The following is a 26,772-nucleotide window of genomic DNA, read 5'->3' as shown; positions in this document are numbered from 1 at the left end:
CAAGATTATAACCCCTGCACCACCTCCTTCACTGTCATTAATGATGACTCAGATTTTCTTGTTTTGTTGTCCTTGTGCCCCCCCATGACACACACATATGCAAATGCACACACACACACACACACACACGCGCACACACATACATGCACACACAGCTTTGCGACCCCCGGTGGCCCCAGCCTTCTGCCCAGCCTTCTCCAGCATAGTGCGCCTGCTCTGCTGTGACGTCTTTATCCATGTGCTGAGGCGGGTTCTACAGAGAGCTGTGGAGGACCGGGCCACTCAGTGGACAGAAGCTATGATCCAGAGGGTACACCTTAGTTTATTTATTGATTCGTTTGTGTGTTTGTTATTTACTTGCAACTTGTTCATTCTACTCTGGTATATTAAGGCTGGGTGATGTGGCTAAACACCACTATCTATATTTTTTATAACTTTTGGTGATATACAAATTATATCAGTACATATACATTCTTTCTGAAATGGTTTAACAGAATGATTTTTACAGTCTTTTTTTTTTGTTTTTTTGTTTTGGATCCCCCCCCCCCCTTTTCTCCCCAATTGTATCCGGCCAATCACTCCACTCTTCTGAGCCCTCCCGGTCGCTGCTCCACCCCCTCTGCCAATCTGGGGAGGGCTGCAGACTACCACATGCCTCCTCCGATACATGTGGAGTCGCCAGCCACTTCTTTTCACCTGACAGTGAGGAGTTTCATCAGGGGGATGTAGTGCATGGGAGGATCATGCTATTCCCCCCAGTTCCCCCTCCCCCCAACCAACCAGATGAGGCGCTAGTGCAGCGACCAGGACACATACCCACATCCAGCTTCCCTCCCGCAGACACGGCCAATTGTGTCTGTAGGGATGCCTGACCAAGCTGGAGGTAACATGGGTATTCAAACCGGAGATCCCCGTGTTGGTAGGCAACGAATAGACCGCTATGCTACCTGGACGCCCTGATTTTTAAAGTCTTAAGTATGATTTAGACTAAACAACCTTTATTAAATGCAGTCAGATATGCAAACTTTGAAGTAAACACATTGTTGTAATGCATACTGGTTAAATGGCATAAAAACATTTATGACCTCCTGAATTATAACTGAGGTTGATGGTCTTCAAATGGAAAAAAAAAAGTAGCGATTTTGCTATTATCTCTATATACTGTATATGTTGTATGGATAATGGTCCATAAGCAATCCACAATACTGAACAGTCCTCTGTGTGTCTCTGAAATACTGCAGAAATTGTATCTGGGGGTAATGTCATTGGTGGACACTCTGTGAGTGTATTAACTTGCCTCCTGGTTTGCTGATATGCTGCATATTGTTGCTACTTAAATTTCTGCATTTATTCAAATGAAAATGCTTTGTTGTTCACATTCTCTTACACAATGCAGCCTATAAAATCTCTGTAAGCCTGACGACACAGGTCTGACCATGAGAGATTCATACTCCCATCAACTCCCTCATACTTACATGAAAAGGAGGGGTCATGGGACTACTTCAGCTGACTCAGTCTTCAGGAAATGTATTTAGATGCATAAAAAAGTGCATTAGGACCACTGTGATATTCACAGCGTTGCCTGCGTCAACAAAATCATTGCCAAGATCTCTTAAATATTCAGTATATGGCCCAGCCCTACACTTTATCTGAACTCTCTCCTGTTGTAGCCTTTTCTTACTGTCACCACCTGTGGTAACACCACCACCTCCCCACCAGGGTCTGCATTTGATAGGCCAGGCACTGATGGAAGAGAAGAGCCAGCTTGAGGCCAGCACTATGGAGGAAGTGGCCTTTGATTTCAGCATCAAGGCCCGCAGTGAGTGAAAACAAGTTTTCCACTTTGTATCACGTCTTGGTCTTGGTGGCTGCTTGATCTGAGAGTTATCTTTTGTGACACACGGCTCTCAATCCCTTTAGGAATCTGCTCAGAACATGGCAAATCGTTGTTCCAGTTGTTGTCAAAAATCAAGGAGCTTCCTTCCCTTGACGGCCAAAAAGACATGATCAAGTGGATTCTACAGGTAGGTTGTTCAAGCATGTGGTTGTCATTCTTCATTACGATAACGAATACTGAAACACAGCCACCATTTTTTTTAAATATATGTTTCTTTTATCTTCTTGTCTCCATCACCCATCTTGTTCTGGCGTCTTTCACTTTCTAGATTTTTGAGATTGTGAAGTGCCTTAGAGAGAAGTCAAGTCCAACTGCTTCCATTAGCACTGACATGACCAAACCAGAAGAGGTAAAACCGTAAAAATAATATTAAATATTTATTAATACACAAGATTTTATGTGTCTGTGGCCTGTAATACTTTGGATGAACATGTGTAGGAGCCCACTTTGAATGCAAAGGGAAGCAGGATGGGCAAAAGTTGGTATGTTATTGTTGTACCTAGTGGCCATCGTAGATTGTTGCTGGTGACATCAACTGTATGTGGATGAGAAGGCTTGCATAAAGTTAGTTGCCTGCACTAAGGTTTACCCTCTTACTTAATATTGCTTGGCCTAGAGTGTGCAGGACAAAGAGAAAGCTGAGCGAAAGAGGAAGGCAGAGGCAGCCAAGCTCCACCGGCAGAAGATAATGGCCCAGATGTCAGCAATGCAGAAGAACTTCATTGAGTCCAACAAGATGCTGTATGACAACATGCCAGAGAGTGGAACTCATGGCGAGCCTGTTGCAGCTACTGAGAGGTGAGAAGGCGAAGCAGAGATTGTGATGCTGGCTTCCAAAGTCTGTGGACCCTCCTGTGTAAATCACTGTGGATCACAACAGCTTGTAAGGAAATATTATTTTAAGTAGTGTTTATTTCTCTCTGCTGTGTAGTTGTGCCATGGAGCAAAGAGACTTGTGTGTTGCTGTGGGGCCTCTCAGGGGGTCCACGCTGGCAGAGAGAGAGGTGCAGACCTGCATCCTGTGCCAGGAGGAGCAGGAGGTTGCAGCCCAAGCTCCAGCTATGGTACTGACTGCTTGCGTCCAGAGGTCCACCGTGCTGACGCAGTGCAGGGGAAAGATACTGACCGACAGAGCCGATGGTCAGTTTACATTAACTGGCTAATCTTATTTACACAACTAACAACTGAAAAAAAATGGGAGGTGGGGCTCACCCATAAATTGGATATTGCAAAAATGTTTATCTCTTAAAGGAACAGGAGCACCGTATCCCCTCTTCATGACACCTGACCTGGCAGTAGGGACCCATACTGGCAGTTGTGGTCATGTCATGCATGCCACCTGCTGGCAAGTGTGAGTTGCTTTTGATATCCTTTACTGTTTTAATAGGGCTGACCCGAATACTTTGAAGCCTTTGATCATTGCCACGGTAATCGACAGCAAAATCAGTATTCGAATTTTTTTGTTTTTTTTCCCGGAGACTGTAAACAGCAGTTGGCAATACGGCATGGGAAAAACAACAAACTGTGCGATGGAGCCGGCAGGACGGCAAAAAACAGTTGTTTGTGCTTTTATTAAGCCTCAAATGACTAAGGCCTATACTTTCTTTTTATTCACATCCCTAAGGCAACAGATTTCATGTAAAAGTCTACACTGGCAAAAAGCAAACATATGAGCAATTTAGTTTTTATAGTCTAAGGCTGTGACTTATTTAATTTGAATATTGCACATTTGGTCGTCCCCCCTGGTGTAGTTAAGCTTTGAATAACTTCGAATTCTTGCTGCTGAATATTCAAAGCCCAAAAATGGTATTCAGGACAGCCCTACTGTTTTAGATACTCATTCTCACAGTGTTCATGTTCTTTCAGTGTCACTGGTTCACAGCTGGAAACGATTAATTTTCAACCAAGTTGTCAGCCACTTCCTCTTTTTTACTTTTATTTACTTATTTCAGATATTTCGAGGCAATTCAGAATACCACTAGGAGCCGGCTCCATGCTGAACCAATCATTGACCTGGTAAACGGGGAGTACCTTTGTCCCCTCTGCAAGTCTCTGTGCAACACGGTTGTCCCTCTCATCCCTCTGGAACCGCTCACACTCAACTAGTAAGTCCCACTGCCTTCCTTAGTCCAATCTCTCAGGGAGTACTTGTGTGTTCAACTAAACAGAGTATTCATTGTGCTTGCATGTGCAGTGAGAATGCAGAGATAGTCGGGCAGCACCTGACTCTGCCTCGCTGGACTCGGATCGTTTCTGCCAGAATCAAAGGGCTCAAATCTGTCACTCAGGATGATGGTAAAAACACAAACAAAGGCACATTTTTGTTTAATCTACGTACCACATCAAAACTGCATCATTTGAATTAGTCCTCTATGAACAATATTTCAGTTGCCCCACCTTAATTGTAGTAACTGTACAATTGGATAAGACAATTGTGGAGTCAGGCATCAGTGTTCCTTATCATCGGTGAGAAGACCACAAGTAGCGTTATATGAAAGGTGAACTGTTGTCTTTTCTCCTTTTTTTCCCTTGATACACAGAGGGAAGTATGGATGATGGTGACACAGGGCTTTGTGGAGAAGCCCAGCCAGACTTTAGATCCATTCTCAGCTATGGAGTACAAGAGCCGTAAGTGACAGTATTGTCTAGTTCACAATATGACTTTATTATATTTTCTTGTAATCAAGGGGTTTGGCCTCGGTTTTTAGAATTCAGAATGCTTAATAGGCATTAGTGTTACATAAACAATATTTGCTACATGGGGAGGGTTGTGTCAGGAAGGGCATCTGGCATAAAACCTTTGCCAAATCAAATATGCGGATCATAAATCAGATTTCCCTACTGGATCAGTTGAGGCCCGGGTTACTAACGACTGCCACCGGTACTGTTGGCTAGCAGGGTGCCGGTGGAAACTATGCTACTGTTGGGCGAAAGAGAAGGAAAGGAGGAAGGCATGTCCAGAGGCAGCTTGAGGGGAAGGAAGGGTAAGAGTGTGGAGGTGAGAGTTGGAACTTTGAATGTTGGCACTATGATTGGTAAAGGGAGGGAGCTGGTTGATATGATGGCGCGAAAGAAGGTAGATATACTTTGTGTGCAAAAGACCAGGTGGAAGTGGAGTAAGGTCAGGAGCATCGGAGGTGGGTTCAAACTCTTCTACTGTGGCGCACATGGGAGGAGAAATGGGTAGGAGTAGTTCTGAAGGAAGAGTATGTCAAGAGTGTGCTGGAGGTGAAGAGAGTGTCGGACAGAGTGATGAGTATGAAGGTGGAAATTGAAGGTGTGATGATGAATGTTATCAGCGCATATGCCCTTGCAAGTTGGGTGTGAGGAGAGAAAAGAATTCTGGAGTGAGTTGGATAAAGTGGTGGAGAGTGCATCCAAGGAGGAGAGAGTGGTGGTTGGAGTGGACTTCAGTGGGCATGTTGGTAAAGGGAACAGAGGTGATGGGCAGTTATCGTGTCAAGGAGAGGAATGTGGAAGGGCAGATGGTGGTGGATTTTGCAAAAAGGATGGATATGACTGGTGAATACATATTTCAAGAAGAGGGAGGAACACAGGGTGACGTACAAGAGTGGAGGAAAGTGCATACAGGTTGACTACATCTTATGTAGGAAGTGCGATCTGAAAGGGATTGGAGACTGCAAGTGGTGACGGGAGAACCTAGTTAGGTAGCATCGAATCAGAGGAAGAGAGTGAAGGCAGAGCCAAGTATCAAATGGTGGAAGCTGAAGAAGGAAGACTGTTGTGTGGAGTTCAGGGAGGAGTTCAGACAGGCACTGGGTGATAGTGAAGAGTTGCCGGATGGCTGGGCAATCACTGCAAAAATAGTGAGGAAGACAGCTAGGAAGGTAGTTGGTGTGTCATCTGGACAGAGGAAGGAAGACAAGTAGACTTGGTGGTGGAACAAGGAAGTACAGCAAAGTATACAGAGAAAGAGGTTGGCAAAGAAGAAGCGGGATAATCAGAGAGATGAAGAAAGTAGACAGGAGTATAAGGAGATGCGGCATAAAGTGAAGAGAGAGGTGGCGAAGGAAAAGGCATATGGTGAGTTGTATGAGAGGTTGGACACTAAGGAAGGAGAAAAGGACTTGTACCATTTGGCTAGACAGGGACTGAGCAGGGAAGGATGTGCAGCAGGTTAGGGCGCTCAAGGATGGAGTTGGAAATGTGCTGACGAGCAAGTAGAGTGTTGAGAAGGTGGAAGGAGTACTTTGAGGGGCTGATGAATGAAGAACATGAGAGAGAAAAGGTTGGATGATGTGGGGATAGTGAATCAGGAAGTGTGGTGGATTAGCAAGGAGGAAGTGGGGGCAGCTATGACGAGGATGAAGAGTGGAAAGGCGGTTGGTCCAGATGACATACCTTTGGGGGCTTGGAGGTGTTTAGGAGAGATGGCAGTGGAGTTTTTAGCTAGATTGTTTAACACAATCTTGGAAAGTGAGAGGATACCTGAGGAGTAGAGAAGAAGTATACTGGTACTGATTTTCAAGAATAAGGGTGATGTGCAGAGCTTTAGCAACAACAGAGGTATAAAGTTGATCAGCCACAGCATGAAGATATGAGAAACAGTAGTGGAAGCTAGGTGAGGTGGCGATTAGCGATCAGCAGTATGGTTTCATGCCACTAAAGAGCACTACAGATGCAATGTTTGCTTCGAGAATGTTGATTGAGAAGTATAGAGAAGGCCAGAAGGAGTTACATTGTGTGTTTGTGGATTTAGAGAAAGCATATGACAGGGTGCCAAGAGAGGTGTGGTATTGTATGAGGAAATCAGGAGTGGTAGAGAAGTATGTAGGAGTGGTGCAAGATATGTATGAGGGAAGCGTGACAGTGGTGAGTGAGGTGTGCGATTAGAATGACGGATGGGTTCAAGGTGAATGTTTTGAGCCCTTTCTTGTTTGCAATGGTGATGGACAGGTTGACAAACAAGAATCAGGGAGGCATCTCCATGGACTATGATGTTCTCAGATGACATTGTGATCTGTAGCGAGAGTAGGGTGCAGGTTGAGGAGAGCCTGGGGAAGTGGAGGTATGCACTGGATGGAAGCTGAATCAAAGTCAGTAGGAGGAAGACGGAATACATACAGTTAGGTCCATAAATATTTGGACAGTGACACAATTTTCATATTTTTGATCCTGTAATCTACCACACTGGATTTGACATAAAATAATCAAGATGCAATTAAAGTGCAGACTTTCAGCTTTAATTTGAGGGTGTTTACATCAAAATTGGAGGAAGGGTTTAGGAACTGCAACAACTTTCATACTTAGTCCCCTCATTTCAAGGGACCAAAAGTAATTGGACAGTTGGCTCAAAAGCTGTTTCACGAGCAAGTGTGGGCAATTCTCTCGTTATTTCATCATTACGTAAGCAGGTTAAGGGTCAGGAGTTGATTTCAGGTGTGGCATTTTCATTTGGAAGCTGTTCCTGCGAATCCACAACATGCGGTCAAAGGAGCACTCAATGCAAGTGAAATAGGCCATCCCTAGGCTCCAAAAACAGAAAAAAAATCTACCAGAGAGATAGCAGAAACATTAGGAGTGGTCAAATCAACAGTTTGGTACATTCTGAGAAAAAAGGAACGCACTGGTGAGCTCTGCAACACAAAAAGGCCCGGACGTCCACGGAAGACAACAGCGGTTGATGATCACAGGATCCTTTCCATGGTAAAGAAGAACCCTTTCACAACATCTAGTGAAGTGCAGAAGACTCTCCAAGAAGTAGGCGTATCATTATCCAAGTCTACCATAAAGAGAAGACTTCACGAGAGGAAATACAGAGGGTTCACTACAAGGTGCAAACCATTCATAAGCCTCGAGAACAGAAAGGCCAGATTAGAGTTTGCCAAAACACATCTAAGAAAGCCAGCACAGTTCTGGAAAGCCATTCTTTGGACAGATGAAACCAAGATCAACCTGTACCAGAATGATGGGAAGAGAAAAGTATGGAGAAGACATGGAACGGCTCATGATCCAAAGCACACCACATCATCTGGAAAACATGGTGGAGGCAGTGTGATGGCATGGGCATGCATGGCTTCCAATGGCACTGGGCCACTAGTGTTTATTGATGATATAACAGAAGATGGAAGCAGCCGCATGAATTCTGAGGTCTATAGGAACATTCTGTCTGCTCACATTCAGCCAAATTCAGCAAAGTTGATTGGACGGCGCTTCACAGTACAGATGGACAATGACCCAAAACATACTGCCAAAGCAACCCAGGAGTTTTTCATGACAAAGAAGTGGAATATTCTACAAATGGCCAAGTCAATCACCTGATCTCAATCCGATTGAGCATACATTCAAATCCACAGTGGTAGATTACAGGGCCAAAATTATGATAATTGTTTCACTGTCCAAATATTTATGGACCTAACTGTATGTGTAAACGAGAGGGAGGACAGCGGAATGGTGAGGATGCAAGGAGTAGAACTTGATGAAGGTGTAATAGTTTAAATCCTTGGGGTCAAATGTTCAAAGTAACGGGGAGCACACAGAAGAGAGGTGAAAAAGAGAGTGCAGACAGGGTGGAGTGGGTAGAGAAGAGTGTCAGGAGTGATTTGCGACAGAAGGGTACCAGTAAGAGTTAAAGGGAAGGTTAACATGATGGTAGTGAGACAGTGGCAATGACGAAAAGACTGGAGGTGGCAGCATTGAAGATTCTAAGATTTTCATAGGGAGTGATGAAGAAGGACAGGATTAGGAATGAGTATATTAGAGGGACAGTTCAGGTTGGACAGTTTGGAGACAAAGCAAGAGAGGCAAGATTGAGATGTTTTGGACATGTGCAGAGGAGAGGTGCTGGGTATATTGGGAGAAAGATGCTGAATATGGAGCTGCCAGGCAAGAGGAAAAGAGGAAGGCCAAAGAGGAGGTTTATGGATGTGGTGAGGGAGGACATGCAGGTGGTTGGTGTGACAGTGGAAGATGCAGAAGACAGGAAGAGATGGAAATGGATGATATGGCGACCCCTAACGGGAGCAGCTGAAAGTAATAGTAGTTACATGGTTAAACGGTAAATATTTTTATACTATGAACGTCGTAGAGAAGGGAATGTATTTATGCAGCAAAAGAGATTTCTTTCTAATTGATTTTATTTTTATTTTTTATTCTTAGGAGAAAGTTCTCAGACAGCATCATGGAGATGCTGGCAGTGTGTGCCACTACAGTATACAGGGTGGGACTGCAGACTGTGCCCAATGAGCTGAACTCGTATGTACCTGTAATGTCCTGGAACACCTGTGCCTTCACTATCCAGGCCATAGGTAAGATCTGGGTTAAAGTGTCTCTTTGTCTCTCTCATCTGTATAGTGTCCATTTCTCTTGTCTCAGATTATCTTAATCCCCTTGTTTTTCCATTCTGTTTTCAATTGCAGTGTTTTTCTGTGCTTCTTCACAGAAAACCTGTTGCAAGGAGAGGAGAAACCACTCTTTGGGTCATTACAAAACAGACAGGTTTGGTACAACACTGAATTATGCACAGTTGTTACTGTGTATTCAGTTGTATTTCAAGTGTTGGATTTTCCAACCGTGTATTATTCTGTCTTTCTTTGTTTAAGCTGGCTGGCATGAAGGCAGTTGTTCAGTTCTCAGCGGCTCAGAGACTCAAGAACTCCCAGTCTGTCGTCCAAAGACATTTCACAGACATGTTAGGGGGTAAGGGGTCATCATGGTTTATATAGAATGTACCTAATTACTGGCCATATTGTCTATTTTGCAGTTGTCTGTGTCCTTTCAGTTGTTATCTCTCCTGTTAGTGTTATTACCAGCCATGAGCAGAGAGAATACCCCTTCTCTTCTAGAGGTGGACCTCTTCCATCTTCTTGTAAGTCTGTTGTAATGATGAAGTTGTTCATAAACACTGGAGCATCATTAATGGAAAAATGTTTTTACGATTAACAAAATAATAAAGTTATGTTGATGGCGTTCATACTGTTCACATATTATTGAACTTAGTTTATTTCACAGAAAATAAGAAAATACCTGTTGATTCTGGTGCCAATAATGCTTTTACTGATAAATTGCAACAACGTATATTCTTTCTGTTTCTGCATCATAATCTATTTTTGGTTAGGTGGGGTTGGTGCTATCTATTCCAGCCCTATACCAGGAGGAGGCCATAGACCTACAACCATCTGCTGTTAGTTCTGCCTACAACCACCTTCATATCCTGCACCTGGTCACCATGGCCCATATCCTGCAGGTCCTCCTCTCCTCTACAGGTACAATAAAGTTCAACATAGTATTTCTAGATGTGCCAGTGACAAAACCAAAGAATCAATCAGGAAAAGCTAAATGTTAATAAAATGAATGTAGCATTTAAAGAATTGGTTCCCAACTGTGTTACCAGATTTCCCTGCGGTAGCCGGTGGAGAGGAGGGAGAGGAGGCCAGGGCAGCGGCAGAGCTCTGCATTACAGTGTCACAATACACTGGAGGGTACTAGAGGACCTTCGCTCATCTTAGCAGCTAATATCAAAATTAGAGCAGGAATATTTGTTTTAATTTGAAATTTACATTTGATTCAAAATCCACCAGGCGTGCAGTAATTCAGATAATTCAGTGCCTGTAGGGTATACAGCAATCTAGCTAGCTGTCGGTTTTGTTTCACTGATTTTTCTGTCTCCCCCCCAAAGGATGAATTCTGATGTGTCAGGCAGCTCTGTAGCTGAAAGAATAAGGGCAGGAATTGCACCTTTCCTGCGATGCGCCGCCCTCTTTTTCCATTGCCTTACAGGAGTTCCCCCTCCAGAGGAGCTCTCCAGTACTGCAGGTAGCTCAAGCTTAACAAATCTATGACTATTCATGAATTCAGCCTTCTGTATGTTTTCGGTTCCTGACCTTCAGTATTACTCTTGTCAATTTTTCAGTTGCCTCTCAAGGACAGTTGGAGGCCCTTTGCAGTTACCTGGCACTACCCTTCAATGTGTTCCAGCTCTTCCAGGAGCACAGAGAGACTGTTACACCGCTGCTGCAGGGGTAGAGTCAATGATTATTTTTATCTAAAAAGCCTGAGTGCTGTTAAATGAGGAGCATTTAGCTGAGGTTATAGTGTTGACTTGTCCATGGTTTGTTGCTAACTGGACAGAAGAATGATCCATTATTATTATGCTTTTGTTGTGTGTTCCTTAGGTGGTGTGAGAATCCAGCTATAACCAAAGTGCTCAGTGGAGAAATGCAGATGATCAGGTAGTCACACATTATATCAATCTACCTTTGTTTTCCAATTGAACATTTTTAGGAGATTAGTAAATCTTCCATCATTATGGTTAAAATTTGAACATTTCCTTCAGGTATCCCAGGAAAAGGAATCATTTGATTGAACTTCCGGAGGATTATAGTGCCCTCCTCAATCAAGCCAGTCACTTTCAGTAAGTGATAGGTCTGTCTTTAGATTCTGCCTTTTGTTGTCTTTAAAGCTGCCCTTATAAATTATGTTTTTCAAATTCAGTTTGCGGGAAGAATTTCATTCGTCTTTTGGTGGAGAATTTGCTGTGGAAGTTCACTCTTCTTTTTTCTTTTCTTTTTTTCTTTTTCATTTTTGTTTGTTGTCTTCAGGTGTCCCAAGTCTACAGATGATGAGAGGAAGCACCCAACCCTGTGCTTGTTTTGTGGGGCCATGCTGTGTTCTCAGAGCATCTGCTGTCAGACCCAGCTGGATGGGGATGATGTGGGAGCTTGCACTGCCCATGCTGCCACCTGTGGTGCTGGAGTAGGCATGTTCCTCAGGTGAGTTGAGGGGGGGGTCACTGCATAAAAAAAGCATGGTATTAATTATTATTATTCCTGTTAATTGTTTAACTGGTTGTTCCTGTTGTGTTGACTTCCTGTTTTTTTTTCTTTTATAATCCTGGTTACATCCCTGTAAGAGAGTTTTAGTTCAGTTTGTAAAGCTAATTTATTTGGTATTTTGTATTAATTTCTCTGTTGGCAGGATAAGAGAGTGCCAGATAGTACTGATGGCCAACAAGACACGAGGAAGCACTTATCCTGCCCCTTACCTTGATGATTATGGGGAAACTGACCCTAACCTTGGGTAATCTACTCATCTTCCCCCTGCTGTGCTCTGTTAGCTAGTTTCTAATTTCTGTTAGTTTGTATTTTTCTTTTTGTTCATGAACTTTGCTTTTTCCATTCCACTTTACCCTTAAAAGGGTAAAGGGGTTCTAACAACAAATATAGAGGTAAATATAGAGCAGTGGTTCTCAACCTTTTTGGGGTCCTGGACCCCCTGCGTATTTTTGATCTACCCTGAGGACCCCTCCACCTGATCTTGGGGGAGGGGGGTTGCAATTTGATAGAAACAGTAGAAACTGCATTTTAAATTGCATTATAGCATTTATTCACTCTTTGGGGCAAAAATAAGAGCTTTCAGTTGTAACTTAGATATAGTTAACAAAACAGAATTCTTATGCAGTAACTTTCAGATATATGTAACAAAACAGAATATGTATTCAGTAACTTTGAGATATATGTAACAACAGAATTTTTATGCAGTAACTTTTAACAATGCAAACGGGAGCGAGATCTCTTATTAAAATACAATAAATTACACTTGTGAAACAGATGTAATTAGAGAAAAAAGTCCCTTTACCCTTTATAGTTTAGGTAGATAAAGGTCTCAGTCACATTTGAGTAAAATAATCCTATTTCTATAAATGTCATAGGATCTTTTTTTTTAAATATTTCATTTTCACTGACCCCTTGCAATTACACCACGGACCACTAGGGGTCCGCGGACCCCCGGTTGAGAAACACTGATATAGAGGATAAACACCAAAACAAATCAGTCATCTCTAGCATTGTGTTTTTTGTATTATACGGGCAAAAGGTTTTTATTGCTTTGCTAAACTAATTGTGGGGGCTGATCAACAGTGGGGGACAACATGATGCTGTTGGCTTTTTTTTTTTGTAACCGCTCTACTTGTTTCGCTAAGATTGCGTTACATGGGTAAGTTACATTGTTTTGGTATTCTAAGTGCAGATGTACAGTCCTATTCACAGAGAGGTGTATGCAAACTAACTTCTGGTTACACCCCCCGCCCCCCACAAAAAAAAGTGCATTGCACATCCAAATAGTTCCACACACTTTACTGCTGGTCTTATTGTTTAGTCTTGATCCAATAACGCCTCTGGCGTTATCTCTGAATTTTTTGTTGTCTACACAATACTCCCTGGTAGACTTGTTGGCAGTGCTGGTTTTATTTGGCAGCGTTGATAGCAGCTGCTCTTAATAGCTATATTGATTGCATCGTTCAACGTTCTCTTGACATCACCACCTTTCAAAAGATCGTATTTGCGCTTAAAGGCCTGTCATATTTTTGTAATTGATTTAGCAATGTGCAAGTGAGTGGGATCTCTTAAATGCATGACACTACAAGAGCAGAAGGAGAATGGGGCTGTTTATTTATTTTTTGCTACTGCTATGTGGAGCATACTCCTGCAGAACTGTAACAACTACAGAGGTATAAAGTTGATCAGCCACAGCATGAAGATTTGGGAAAGAGTAATAGAAGCTAGGTTAAGAGGAGAGGTGACGATCAGCGAGCAGCAGTATGGTTTCATGCCACGAAAGAGCACCACAGGTGCGATGTTTGCTTTGAGAATGTTGATTGAGAAGTATAGAGAAGGCCAGAAAGAGTTGCATTGTGTCTTTGTAGATTTAGAGAAAGCTTATGACAGAGTACCGAGAGAGGAGGTGTGGTATTGTATGAGGAAGTCAGGAGTTGCAGAGAAGTATGTAGGAGTGGTGCAGGATACGTATGAGGGAAGTGTGACAATGGTGAGGTGTGCGGTTGGAATGACGGATGGGTTCAAGGTGGAGGTGGGATTACATCAAGGATCGGCTCTTAGCCCTTTCTTGTTTGCAATGGTGATGGACAGGTTGACGGACAAGATCAGGCAGGAGTCTCCATGGACGATGATGTTCGCGGATGACATTGTGATCTGTAGTGAGAGTAGGGTGCAGGTTGAGGAGAGCCTGGAGAGGTGGAGGTATGCACTAGAGAGAAGAGGAATGAAAGTCAGTAGGAGCAAGACGGAATACCTATGCGTGAATGAGAGAGAGGACAGTGGAATGGTCAGGATGCAAGGAGTGGAGGTGACAAAGACATCTGAGTTTAAATACTTGGGGTCAACTGTCCAAAGTAACGGGGAGTGCAGTAGAGAGGTGAAAAAGAGAGTGCAGGCAGGTTGGAGTGGGTGGAGAAGTGTGTCAGGAGTGATTTGCGACAGAAGGGTACCAGCAAGAGTTAAAGGGAAAGTTTACAAGATGGTTGTGAGACCAGCTATGTTATATGGTTTGGAGACAGTGGCACTGACGAAAAGACAGGAGGCGGAGCTGGAGGTGGCAGAGTTGAAGATGCTAAGATTTTCACTGGGAGTAACGAAGAAGGACAGGATTAGGAACGATTATATTAGAGGGACCGCTCAGGTTGGACGGTTTGGAGACAAAGCAAGAGAGGCAAGATTGAGATGGCTTGGACATGTGTGGAGGAGAGATGCTGAGTATATTGGGAGAAGGATGCTGAATATGGAGCTGCCAGGGAAGAGGAGAAGAGGAAGGCCAAAGAGGAGGTTTATGGATGTGGTGAGGGAAGACATGCAGGTGGCTGGTGTGACAGAGGAAGACGCAGAAGACAGGAAGAAATGGAAACGGATGATCCGCTGTGGCGACCCCTAACGGGAGCAGCCGAAAGTAGTAGTAGTATGTGGAGCATACTCCACTCAGTAGGTGTGGTTAGAGCAGAGCACTGCATTCCAATTTAAAGTGGCCAGTATCATGCTCATGCCAGCTTTATATTTTTTTCTGGGGCTCCACAGAGTAGCATTACAAGATTCACAGTTAAAAAAAAATTAAAATCCTTATTTACCTTGTACTGGACCTTTTGCAGCCCTTCAGTTCATCCTCTGTCTGAAACCGGCTGTTTGAGCTAGTTCCTCTTTAAGCCCCCCCCCCCTTTATTCTCATTGGCCAACTTCCGGAAGCCTGCCAAGGGGGCAGCACCCAGTGCTTGTGAGCACCGCCTCATCCTCTTGCCAGTGTTGTATCGAACTCCGTTTCCCCATCGAGATCTGTTTCCCCCTAGCCAGAGTTCGATACAACACTGGAACGCTTAATCAACCTTAATCTAACTTCAACCTAATCCTAAACGTAATGCTTACCTTAACCTAATCGTAACCAATAGCTAACCTGTTTCCACACGAATGCTATCGTCTGGCTAGGGGGAACCAGATCTCGACAGGGAAACAGAGTTTGACACAACACCGGTGTAGGAGGTTTTGTAAGCAAACTATAAACCTACAAAGTAACATAATTTCTTGTTCTTGATTGGAAATAGCAACTTCTCAAATCCATCCGTACATGTTCGAGCCTGACTACGATCTGGAATATGAGAGTGGCAAATTTGTGATAATGGGCTATACAAATAAAATTGACTTGACAGCACGAACACCTGCAGCAACAAAGATTACAGCAGGACATCGCTGTTAAATATTACGCTCATTACCTGCTTAATATGTGACATAATGGTTAATTTAGTCTTTCAATCACAAACAGTATAAATGTTTTTTGTATATATGCCCCTGTTAACCGATGTATGTGTGGGAAATGCGCTAAAATGCTGACTGAAATGGAAAACTTCTGCTGTCAGGAAATAACAAAGGTTAGTAAAATGTTATTCTTCTGTCGCCAAACGACTGTATAGTATCTCCCTGCACATTCAGTTATTTGTATACTGGAGTGAATTAAATGCCTATGATACTATTCAAGTAGACGGTTTTATAAGAACATGTACATTTACCAAGAAGACCGTTGTTTGACAGGCTTTTGGTTTAGAATATCTTTGCTTGAGCATAACTACTTTTGGTATGATAAAAATTATAGTTGATTCTTGTTTGCAATGGTGATGAGACAGTGTGACGGATGAGATCAGACAGGAGTCTCTGTGGACTATGATGATCGTGGATGACATTGTGATCTGTAGCAAGAGTAGGGTGCAGGTTGAGGAGAGCCTGGACAGGTGGAGGTATGTACTGGAGAGAAGAGGAATGAAAGTCAGTAGGCGCAAGATGGAATACATATGGGTGAATGAGAGCAAGGACAGTGGAATGGTGAGGATGCAAGGAGTAGAGATGACAAAGGTGGATGAGTTTAAATACTTGGAGTCAGCTGTCCAAAGTAACGGGGAGTTCAGAAGAGAGGTGAAGAAGAGAGTGCAGGCAGGGTGGAGTAGGTGGAGAAGAGTGTCGGGTGATTTACGACAGAAGGGTACCAGCAAGAGTTAAAGGGAAGGTTTACAAGATGGTTGTGAGACCAGCTGTGTTATATGGTTTGGAGACAGTGGCACTGATGAAAAGACAGGAGGCGGAGCTGGAGGTGGCAGAGTTGTTGAAGATGCTAAGATTGTCATTTGGAGTGACGAAGAAGGACAGGATTAGGAACGAGTATATTAGAGGGGACAGCTCAGGTTGGATGGTTTGAAGACAAAGCAAGAGAGTCAAGACTGAGATAGCTTGGACGTGTAGAGTAGAGATGTTGGGTATATTGGGAGAAGGATGCTGAATATGGAGCTGCCAGGGAAGAGGAAAGCCAAAGAGGAGATTTATGGATGTGGTGAGGGAGCACATGAAGTTGGCTGGTACGACAGAGGAAGATGCAGAGGACAGGAAGAAATGGAAACGGATGATCTGCAGTGGCGACCCCTAACGGGAGCAGCCGAAAGTAGTAGTAGTAAATTACTGAAAGAAAAAAAAAACGTGTGTTTTGGGGATGTTGACATGTATCGTCAGTGGTTGTAAAAATAACGCCTGGCGGCCTGTCCAGGGTGTCTCCCCGGCTGCCGCCCAATGACTGCTGAGATAGGCTCCAGCATCCCCATGACCCTGAGAGCAGGATAAGCGTTTTGGGTAATGAATGGATGAAATAAAGGCATTATCTGACAGCTCGCTGTATGGCTGTATTGTTTTGTGCAAATCACCGGTAGCTCCCTAAATAATTTAAGCTACATTGTATATGCCCATTGTCTGCACTGAAACTGTGTTCACAAGCCATTTGGTCCGATTATACAAGACAAACATTTCAATGATAAAATGTTACTTACAGCTCTTGCTTCTGACTCAACATGAGCCTTTACAGATAGAATAGCCTCATCTTTTAGCACCAGCCTAGCTGAAAGTCCAGCTTCATACTCGGGAAAGTTCTCTGTGAAGTGGCGTGAACAAACAAAAAAACACGTTGGCATATGGCTGTTGTTGGCCCGAAAAAAGAAACCGTATCCAATGTTGCCTGGTGCTTTCTTCTTTAGGAAAGGCAAACAAATAAAAAAATCGAGCATTGACCTGTGCCCGGTTCAGGAAGCAGTCCTCAGTATAATGAAGGGGACCCGATAAGGTTTGGGTTGTACCACTGAGGAATAGTGGTAAAAACGAGTTTTAACCACTAATTCTTCATTTTGTCTTCCTGTGGAAGTCCATACGAAGGGAATTTGCTTTCGCACCGAAGAAAATGGCATCTTCTTGATGTTGTGATACACTAACCAAACTCTTCTCAGCCTCCGCTATACCTAACTTTGTTTTAGGGCAGGCCAAACTAACTGCTAGGCGGGGGTTATGAAAATGTGTTACATTGTGACGTAGTTAAGTAATGGACGAAAACACTGGACGACAAATGAGGCGTTTCAGGCAGTGTTTTCTGTCAGAGAACAACTCCCTTTGGCATAGACTTTAGGCTTTGTGACTGCAGATGTTTTATGTGTACCTCCCAGCTATATAACAGACTAAAGCAAAGGGAAAAACCCAAAAAGCATGATATGGGCCCTTTAAACTTGTATCAGATGGATGGATGGATGGATGGTGTGTTTTGTGTGTGTGTGTGTGTGTGTGTGTGTGTGTGTGTGTGTTCTTTATATTGCAGTGCTTCAGTGAAACGATCTCCTTAAGTTTTCTTTGTCTTAAATCACTAGAAGGGGCAACCCACTACACCTCTGCCCAGAGCGCTACAGGAAGCTCCACCAACTGTGGCAGCAGCACTGCATCCTGGAGGAGATAGCCCGCAGCCTGGAGGTGGTCAGCGTCATGTATACCTTTGAGTGGCACACGTTCTGATGAGCAGCCAAGCTACTGAGGGTGAGGCACAAGGGGCACACTCTTAGAGTCCAGTCTGCCGCTATGCTCCCAAGATACACACACACACACCTGCACACGCAGTCCTCCTCTATGGGATTAAAGGAATCCTGAAGAACCATTGCCTGCCTGATGAAAACCCTGATGGAATCTATATTGCTGGGGCAGAGTGTCGAAATAGGAGGAAGAGAATGAATAAATAAACCCAAGTCGCCTTGTTTTATTCTAAATTGCCTGCTGGGAAAATGTGTTTCACCCAGAGTAATAGTCTTTCCAAAAAAGCTCATTCAAGTAAATACAAGCATCAGATACATACTAATGTGTTTTTTTTAAACATCTTATCCAAGTAAAGTGTCACCTTTTTAATGCTGGGAATTTCCTCTCTCCTCTCCTTTATGTTTCAGAAGTCATTGTTTGACCTAAGTTATCATAAGGTATTCACCAGTTTTTGGACGTTATTAACGAAGGAGACATTCTCTTGGAATTGGTTTTTGGATAGTTTTGGCAACATGCTTTATATATATATATATATATATATATTTTTTTTTTTTCATTAAATGAAACACTGTTAGGGAAAATGCTCAACAAATGAGCAAAATAATCCAGTGATTCATATCTATATATATATCTATATCTATCTATATATATATCTATATATATATAGATATACACTACCGTTCAAAAGTTTGGGATCACCCAAACAATTTTGTGTTTTCCATGAAAAGTCACACTTATTCACCACCATATGTTGTGAAATGAATAGAAAATAGAGTCAAGACATTGACAAGGTTAGAAATAATGATTTGTATTTGAAATAAGATTTTTTTTACATCAAACTTTGCTTTCGTCAAAGAATCCTCCATTTGCAGCAATTACAGCATTGCAGACCTTTGGCATTCTAGCTGTTAATTTGTTGAGGTAATCTGGAGAAATTGCACCCCACGCTTCCAGAAGCAGCTCCCACAAGTTGGATTGGTTGGATGGGCACTTCTTTGAGCAGATTGAGTTTCTGGAGCATCACATTTGTGGGGTCAATTAAACGCTCAAAATGGCCAGAAAAAGAGAACTTTCATCTGAAACTCGACAGTCTATTCTTGTTCTTAGAAATGAAGGCTATTCCATGCGAGAAATTGCTAAGAAATTGAAGATTTCCTACACCGGTGTGTACTACTCCCTTCAGAGGACAGCACAAACAGGCTCTAACAGGTACTATTTAATGAAGATGCCAGTTGGGGACCTGTGAGGCGTCTGTTTCTCAAACTAGAGACTCTAATGTACTTATCTTCTTGCTCAGTTGTGCAACGCGGCCTCCCACTTCTTTTTCTACTCTGGTTAGAGCCTGTTTGTGCTGTCCTCTGAAGGGAGTAGTACACACCGGTGTAGGAAATCTTCAATTTCTTAGCAATTTCTCGCATGGAATAGCCTTCATTTCTAAGAACAAGAATAGACTGTCGAGTTTCAGATGAAAGTTCTCTTTTTCTGGCCATTTTGAGCGTTTAATTGACCCCACAAATGTGATGCTCCAGAAACTCAATCTGCTCAAAGAAGTGCCCATCCAACCAATCCAACTTGTGGGAGCTGCTTCTGGAAGCGTGGGGTGCAATTTCTCCAGATTACCTCAACAAATTAACAGCTAGAATGCCAAAGGTCTGCAATGCTGTAATTGCTGCAAATGGAGGATTCTTTGACGAAAGCAAAGTTTGATGTAAAAAAAATCTTATTTCAAATACAAATCATTATTTCTAACCTTGTCAATGTCTTGACTCTATTTTCTATTCATTTCACAACATATGGTGGTGAATAAGTGTGACTTTTCATGGAAAACACAAAATTGTTTGGGTGATCCCAAACTTTTGAACGGTAGTGTATATATAAAATAGCATTTTTCCTCCAGGTTAGATGGTCTGAATTGGCAGTGCCGCATTACTGACCAGACCATCACCCCTATTAAATCATATCTATCTATCTATCTATCTATCTATCTATCTATCTATCTATCTATCTATCTATCTATCTCTTTCTCTCTCTCTCTCTCTCTCTCTCTCTCTCTCTTTCTCTCTCTCTCTCTCTCTCTCTCTCTCTCTCTCTCGCTATATATAGATAGATAGATAGATATGTGTGTGTTAGATGGAACTTATGATAAATACTTCATTTTCATACTTATATTCATAAATGAATTGAAGAATGGTACAGCCTTTTAGTTAGTTATTTTGAAGAATCTGTTACATAAAATGATAAGTGCATAGCCATTTGTGCACCAGAGGTTTTCTGACTTTGTCAGCCATGTCTAAAGTACCATTATGGTTTCTAGGACTCACTGAGATGTATTTGAAAGGCAAGATAGAAAAGGTACAAGACCATCCATACCTCTATGTATCGCATCGCGAGATGCCTTTGTAGAAAATGCCCACTTACGCTAGCGAGGTTAATTCACATGTTGACACAGGTAATGAATTTAAAAACGATTTAAGGGAATATTGTGACACACGGCTTGTTATAATCACAGTTCACCCTGAATTTAGTGCTGTACTATGCTTGGATACATCACTGCTGGAAATTGCTTCTTACCGACATAAATACAATTAATGTACTCTACCTGAAATTAACAAGAAACTCAATATTTCAATCTTGTATTTAAAACAAATGTGTACATTTTACTGAAGAATATATAAAAATCATATATTTCAAATCTGTCACAACTGTACATCAATTTTTTCAGGAAAATTAAAATTGTGTGCATTTTCTTTCTTCCTTTTGCATTATTATAGACTGCTATATGCCTTCCAGGCAGCTGAAATAAAAGACACTAGCCTACTCTCAGAGGTTCTTGTGGTCTCAGTTATTTAAATAGATTCTGAAGATTTTCCATTTGCCTTTATTGTCATTTTCCAAAAAGAAAAAACTTTTTTTTTAATTTAACACAAGCGTAAGACAGAGACGTAGAAGTAGCAACCTCAAGTACACGCGCAACATTAGAGCAAGTGCTGCCTCACACTTAACCAATGAATGAGTGATCTGTAAGTAATGCTGCAGTGTCACTGGAGGTTTCAATTCCCTTTATTTATCCTCTGTGCCAAGTCTTTTCACACCTCCATAATCTCCGGATCTTTGAACCAGTACCCTGTGGATATTGCCTGCTTTCCACGTTCCGTATATCTTCTGATTTAGCGTTGGCACACAGCCTTGGTTTAGGTGGCAGGCAGGGTAGCGAGGTCTGATTCTGTGTAGAAATGTGTCAGCTCAGTTGCAAGGCCGTGTTTCTTCTGTGCTGTCATACAGTTTGTTTGTCCCCCCCTTTTTTTTCCTCCCCAATTGTACCCGACCAATTACCCCACTCTTCCGAGCTGTCCCGGTCGCTGCTCCACCCCCTCTGCCGATCCAGGAGGGCTGCAGACTACCACATGCCTCCTCCGATTCATGTGGAGTCGCCAGCCGCTTCTTTTCACCTGACAGTGAGGAGTTTCACCAGGGGGACGTAGCGCATGGGAGGATCACACTATTCTCCCCAGTCCCCCCCCCCCCCCGAACAGGCGCCCCAACCGACCGGAGGAGGCGCTAGTGCAGCGACCAGGACACATACCCACATCCGGCTTCCCCACCCACACAACCAGCTGTGTCTGTAGGGACGCCCGACCAAGCCGGAGGTAACACGGGGATTCGAACTGGCGATCCCTGTGTTTGTAGGCAATGGAATAGCCCGATAGCGCTACCCGGACGTCCTGATTGTTTTACATACACTGTTTTATGGTTCATGGCTACAGCCAAATCTAGTGCAGAGCAACAATGTAGCATCTTCTGTTTTGGATTTCGAGTGCCAACAGTTTTATTCCGAAATGCCTAAGCCACCGTTCACGGGTTTGATCCCCAGCTGCTTTGAGGAGAAGTAGAAATGCTTGAATTCAAACCCTGAGTCCTTACAAACACGTGAGATCCTGCCACTAAAACACACCACAATTTATTCAAGGCTTTGCCATCAATTTGGTGCCAAGAAACAGCTGCGTAATTTTTAATGCACTGGTTGACAACCCTGGCAGAAGAAAGAAAACAGCAGGGTGTATAATGATAATATACAGGAATACTAAATAATGTCATGCACAAAACTGTAGAACAAAATGTTTGTGTGGGAGTTGGGAGGTGACCTTAACTAGCTTATTATTCTTACTTATAGAGTCCCTCCTATACGGGTATGTACCCTGGGATATGTACCCTGCTCACTTGTATGAATTAATATTTCATGAATAAATTAAATACTAAAACATTTCGTTCCCCTTTCCCATTCATTTACTTTCCAGATTCTAATAATCTGCTCTGAAACTACCACAGACTGAATTTTGTGGGTTCACGCTCTTTTGTAAAAAGACAAATAACATCTTGCCAACTACACTGGGAAATTGTACTAGTGCATTTTTTAAGTCCTTTCTCTACATTATATTAGACGTTGACGGCACATTTCCCTGGCCAAATGTGCAAAAACGGGCCTAAGATTGTCCTTAAAACCGAAGTTTGTAATTTGTCTTCTAAGGCCTGCTTTGCTATAGGTTATGTGCATAAATGAAGCCACGTCTAAATCTAATCTATAAATGTAAGGTAATCCCTCGTAATTTGGCAGGACCGTGATAATCCTTACAACCTCTGGACAACATGTTGTGGCATATGGATTTCATACGATGACGTGAAAATAAATCATCTAACTTTAGACCCACATATGCAGGTAGAAAACGTGCCCCTGAAATTGTTTTTGTTTTGTTTTGGATTTTCCCCCTTTTTCTACTTAGTTGTACTTGGCCAATTACCCTACTCTTCCGAGCCGTCCCGGTCGCTGCTCCAACCCCCTCTGCCGATCGGGGGGGGGGGGGGCTGCAGACTACCACATGTCTCCTCCGATACATGTGGAGTCGCCAGCCGCTTCTTTTCATCTGACAGTGAGGAGTTTCGCCAGGGGGACGCAGCACGTGGGAGGATCACGCTATTCCCCCCAGTCCCCCCCCCCCCGATCAGGTGCCCCGACTGAGCAGAGGAGGCGCTAGTGCAGCGACCAGGACACATACCCACATCCGACTTCCCACCCGCAGACACGGCCAATTATGCCCGTAGGGACGTCCGACCAAGCCAGAGGTAACACGAGGATTTGAACCGGTGAACCTCATGTTGGTAGGCAACGGAATAGACCGCTACGCTACTCGGAAGCCCCGCCCCCTGAAATAGTTAAGAGTTTTCAGACGCAGTTTTGACGCGACTATCACAATTCAGAGAATCCTTAACACTGAAAGAAATCTGCTGTGGAATTACAGGCAACTCTGATAGGCATTACGACATCATTTGTAAACAAGAATCACAGATGTACAATGTTTTGTAACGTGCATGGATAAGTAGACAAGTTGGCCCTTGGTGAACCGGTCTGACACTTTAGTCGAGCGGTCAGCGATGTCTCCCGCGATGCGGGTGACAGTGGTTCGCGTCCCGGCCGCGGCAGTTCCTGTGCCCCCCCCCCCCGGCGATTTCGCTACAGTTTGCTTGTATTAATAGGAAATGTCCGTTTGGATGGAAATGTACTCTCGGCTACAGTTGAAAACATCAACAAGGCGTTATATATTTGTAAAGATGAGTCCTGTCACAGAGCAGATGAGCTGCTTGTATGCTCTTGCAATTCGCTTTCTTTCGAGAGAAATCAGTCACCTTCTCCTGGGGAAATGATGCACACTCACCATCGGACAGTGTGTTTCCGTTTCACCAGGTTCCCATTTGCATGCATGGTAATTGCGCAGCTGAATACCTGACCAGGCTTCTGAAGTTACCGGTCCACAAAATGCACAGCAAACCACTTCTGCACAGTCGGCTGGGTAAACAAGGGAGACCTTTATCTGCTATAAAGGGTGCAATAGATGTAATGTCCCTCCGAAATGTAGCTGTCAGAAGAGCGGTCAACTGGCTTCCGGTATTTGCTTTGGCGGGACATTGTCTGGCCCATAGTGGGCTGCGGAGGTGGCAGGGACGTTGATGTTGGGGTCTCCGTTGTTGGCCGTGTCTACCTGGTTGCACTTGCCGAGGCTCTTGATGATGATGAAGTTGGTGCGCGCCGTCTCCGCAAAGCTGTTCTCCAAGAGCCAGCCGTCTGACTCAGAGTCGGGGTCCCCCTGTCTCAGCACGTTTTCCAGAGAGGTCTGGAGGTAACGCACACCCGTCAACACTGAAAGCTAGAAAGAGAGAGAGACACAAACACACACATGCCCCTGAGAGGACGACTCAATAGTTTCACACAAATAAATCCACAGAAAATCAGATGCATTGGATTTGCACATGTCTTCAGTGATGATTCCTCATCAATTTTACATGGTTGTCTATAGTTCATCAGTGTCTGGCCTGTAGTAGCTGTATATCTGTCATAGATATCTGTCACATGTAAGACATAGCATGTAAGACATAGCATAGTGTGTAATTCAGTTTGTCATTGGGAGTATTACACGGATAACCCGCGGATAATATCACAGCTGAGATTTAAATGGGGATTAGTCAGCATGCAAATCGAGTGAACAGCACTGGTGACCATGTAAACGGTGGAGTGACTGATAACTTCCTGCCCTGTAGGTAAATGCTAATATAAACAAATGTAGTCTAAATTTTGTGATTTTTGTTTTGTTTTATATGGTTTATATGGGGTATATAATTTGCTTGAAATGCAAAAACTTATTTTTTGGGATAATTTTCTTAAACAAATCTAATTGTATGGTAGAATCAATTCTTAGTATCCAGTGATCAGTGTTATTTCAAGATATTGTCTCTTGTTTCAAGAAAAAAAAATAGTGCTGCACTGGAAGTGCTTCTCACATGAGGTTATCTGCCTCCACTGGCAGATTTCCTTCTGCTTGTTTTAAGGAAAAGCAGATTTTAAGACTATGCTATATTACTATACTATGCTATATTCCCCATTGAATTTTATTAGCTGTGTGATAAAGTGACACCGGAGCCCATGAAAATAGCGGCACCGGCACATGCACAAATCCTTTTAAACTAGGCTGCCTCCTTAACTTCCCCTTTAAAGTCTACACATGCCAGAAAGTGTCACGAGTTCAATAACAAACACAAACTGTAGTCAGTTGTAGCTGGAGTTAGATGTAGTAGTGTAGCCGTGGTGTCTTTGTGAGTTTTTTTTGGACTGACCTCAAAAAGCCAAGTGATGAGGACAGTGAGGCCAATGGACTGCATTATGTGGGTGTAGTAGTCTAGCAGCGCCTGCCGGCAGCCCTTCTTCCACAGATTCAGCTCCTCTGTCTGGTACTCATAGTTGAAGTGGGCTGAGTTGTTGGTGATCTGATGCTGGATGCAGGGCCGGGGGGAGTAGGTGTTGCAGCAGCTGAAGGGCACACCGTCCATCAGGTACTTCCCCTCCACATTACTCCTCAGTCGGCTGAGGACCGTGAGAATGAACATAAGAAAGGGACACATTCAGGAATTTCAGTCTTGGCGAGTTTTGTGCGTGGGTGTGTAAAGCCATGGGGTTTATTAGATAATAGATTAACATGGCATTGGACATGTTTTTTTAATACTATCTGGAATACACAACAGCCTGTGAGTAGCTCATAGAGCCGATCTCATTATTAGTTAGTTGCAGTCCTAACTTGTCTAATCATGTACTTACTCCACCACCTCTTTATGGGACATGTCCAGATAGCGGTTGCTGATCCACTGGATCTGGAACCAGTCTTTAAAGCCGGTGTTGCCGCAGCACTCGAAGTCAATTTGCAGCATGTCCACAGTTCTCTTCACGAAACAGCGTCCTGGCATGTCGGTGTCTTTGTACAACCTCATGGCCTCCGTCAGCCCAAGGGCCAGAGACTCCTCCAGCTCGCTGCGCATGCTGTAACACATCAACGCACCTACCAGCACACAGAAGGTGAAGAAGAAGGTGCATATGATATAGGGCAGCATGATCAACTTCCAGCGCAGGAACTTGGTGGTGTCCACGCAGTCGTAGCAAATCTTCCCCCCCAAGAAGTTGATGCCGCAGGCGATGAGGCCCACGGCAATTAACATGTTGGGGACGTAGTGGATGTCCCTCTCGGCCATCAGCTCCCAGCGCTTGTTGATTTCCACCTTCAGGAAGAGCCCCAAGCTGAACAAGATGACCCCAGTCACCACCGAGATCCAGTTCAAAATCCACAGCACCTGAGCCAGCTTGTCCCTCCTAGTCTTGGTGAACTTAACTCGCAGCACAGCCATCTCAGACCTCTGCTCTGGCTTTCTGTTCACTGTCCGGGCTGGATGACAGATCAGTCGGGGGGCACAAGTAAAAGCAGGGGAGCAGAAATAGGTTATCTTTTAAGGAGGTGTGGGGGACCTTGGGGGGGAAGGGGATAGATGTGCAGCTCTACGAAGGTCCTCTTATAAGCTGCTTAGTCTGGTAGTCATGTTCAGCATCTCGTGGATGCAGCATTATGGTTAGAAGTGTTGGCAGATCTGTGAAACTGAAATGGGAACAGCATTAAAATCCACTCTCCCATTTTACCTGACACAACAGCAGACTCACTTGAATGGAAACCAACAATAAACCCAAAATGCAGGCATTTATACGAGATTTGTGGTTAACCAGATTTCTATTTAACTGGGAAAAAAAACCAAAGAAAAAAAAAACCTGTTGAGTGAAACAAAACTGCCAGTGAATCCACTGGCAGTTTACTTTATCACTCAGTATGATGCACTTGAGGGTTTCCGTTACATCCAAATTCCCCAAGGGATTTGAAAAACTCATGAATG

At 43.5% G+C, this 26,772-nt stretch overlaps 2 protein-coding genes across 2 annotated transcripts in view; one reads left to right on the top strand and one right to left on the bottom strand.

Annotated features, from left to right (window-relative positions):
* ubr1 (ubiquitin protein ligase E3 component n-recognin 1) overlaps window positions 1-18,693 on the top strand; it is a 46,260-nt gene extending 27,567 nt beyond the window's left edge. Inside the window, exons 25-47 of the mRNA XM_056295234.1 lie at window positions 156-310; window positions 1,720-1,819; window positions 1,921-2,024; window positions 2,166-2,246; window positions 2,514-2,695; window positions 2,829-3,037; window positions 3,149-3,248; window positions 3,850-4,002; window positions 4,092-4,192; window positions 4,438-4,525; window positions 9,017-9,165; window positions 9,300-9,355; window positions 9,460-9,556; window positions 9,658-9,725; window positions 9,975-10,122; window positions 10,251-10,338; window positions 10,536-10,672; window positions 10,770-10,878; window positions 11,032-11,088; window positions 11,193-11,270; window positions 11,458-11,628; window positions 11,834-11,935; window positions 17,862-18,693. Coding sequence (XP_056151209.1) covers window positions 156-310; window positions 1,720-1,819; window positions 1,921-2,024; window positions 2,166-2,246; window positions 2,514-2,695; window positions 2,829-3,037; window positions 3,149-3,248; window positions 3,850-4,002; window positions 4,092-4,192; window positions 4,438-4,525; window positions 9,017-9,165; window positions 9,300-9,355; window positions 9,460-9,556; window positions 9,658-9,725; window positions 9,975-10,122; window positions 10,251-10,338; window positions 10,536-10,672; window positions 10,770-10,878; window positions 11,032-11,088; window positions 11,193-11,270; window positions 11,458-11,628; window positions 11,834-11,935; window positions 17,862-18,003 — 2,675 coding nt within the window. The 3' untranslated portion in view covers window positions 18,004-18,693. The remainder of the gene's footprint in view (window positions 1-155; window positions 311-1,719; window positions 1,820-1,920; window positions 2,025-2,165; window positions 2,247-2,513; window positions 2,696-2,828; window positions 3,038-3,148; window positions 3,249-3,849; window positions 4,003-4,091; window positions 4,193-4,437; window positions 4,526-9,016; window positions 9,166-9,299; window positions 9,356-9,459; window positions 9,557-9,657; window positions 9,726-9,974; window positions 10,123-10,250; window positions 10,339-10,535; window positions 10,673-10,769; window positions 10,879-11,031; window positions 11,089-11,192; window positions 11,271-11,457; window positions 11,629-11,833; window positions 11,936-17,861) is intronic.
* Window positions 18,694-23,942: 5,249 nt separating this feature from the next.
* On the bottom strand, window positions 23,943-26,238 carry LOC130126717 (photoreceptor outer segment membrane glycoprotein 2-like). Its single transcript, XM_056296333.1, has 3 exons — window positions 25,658-26,238; window positions 25,180-25,426; window positions 23,943-24,215 (listed from the first exon to the last, which is right to left on the bottom strand). The coding sequence occupies exons 1-3, from the start codon at window positions 26,236-26,238 to the stop codon at window positions 23,943-23,945; spliced, it is 1,101 nt and encodes a 366-aa protein (XP_056152308.1).
* Between the last annotated feature and the right edge of the window lie 534 nt (window positions 26,239-26,772).

The sequence above is a fragment of the Lampris incognitus genome, chromosome 16, assembly GCF_029633865.1.
Source record: "Lampris incognitus isolate fLamInc1 chromosome 16, fLamInc1.hap2, whole genome shotgun sequence".
Classification (NCBI taxonomy): Eukaryota; Metazoa; Chordata; class Actinopteri; order Lampriformes; family Lampridae; genus Lampris; species Lampris incognitus.
This window is presented reverse-complemented; position numbering and strand designations above follow the sequence as displayed.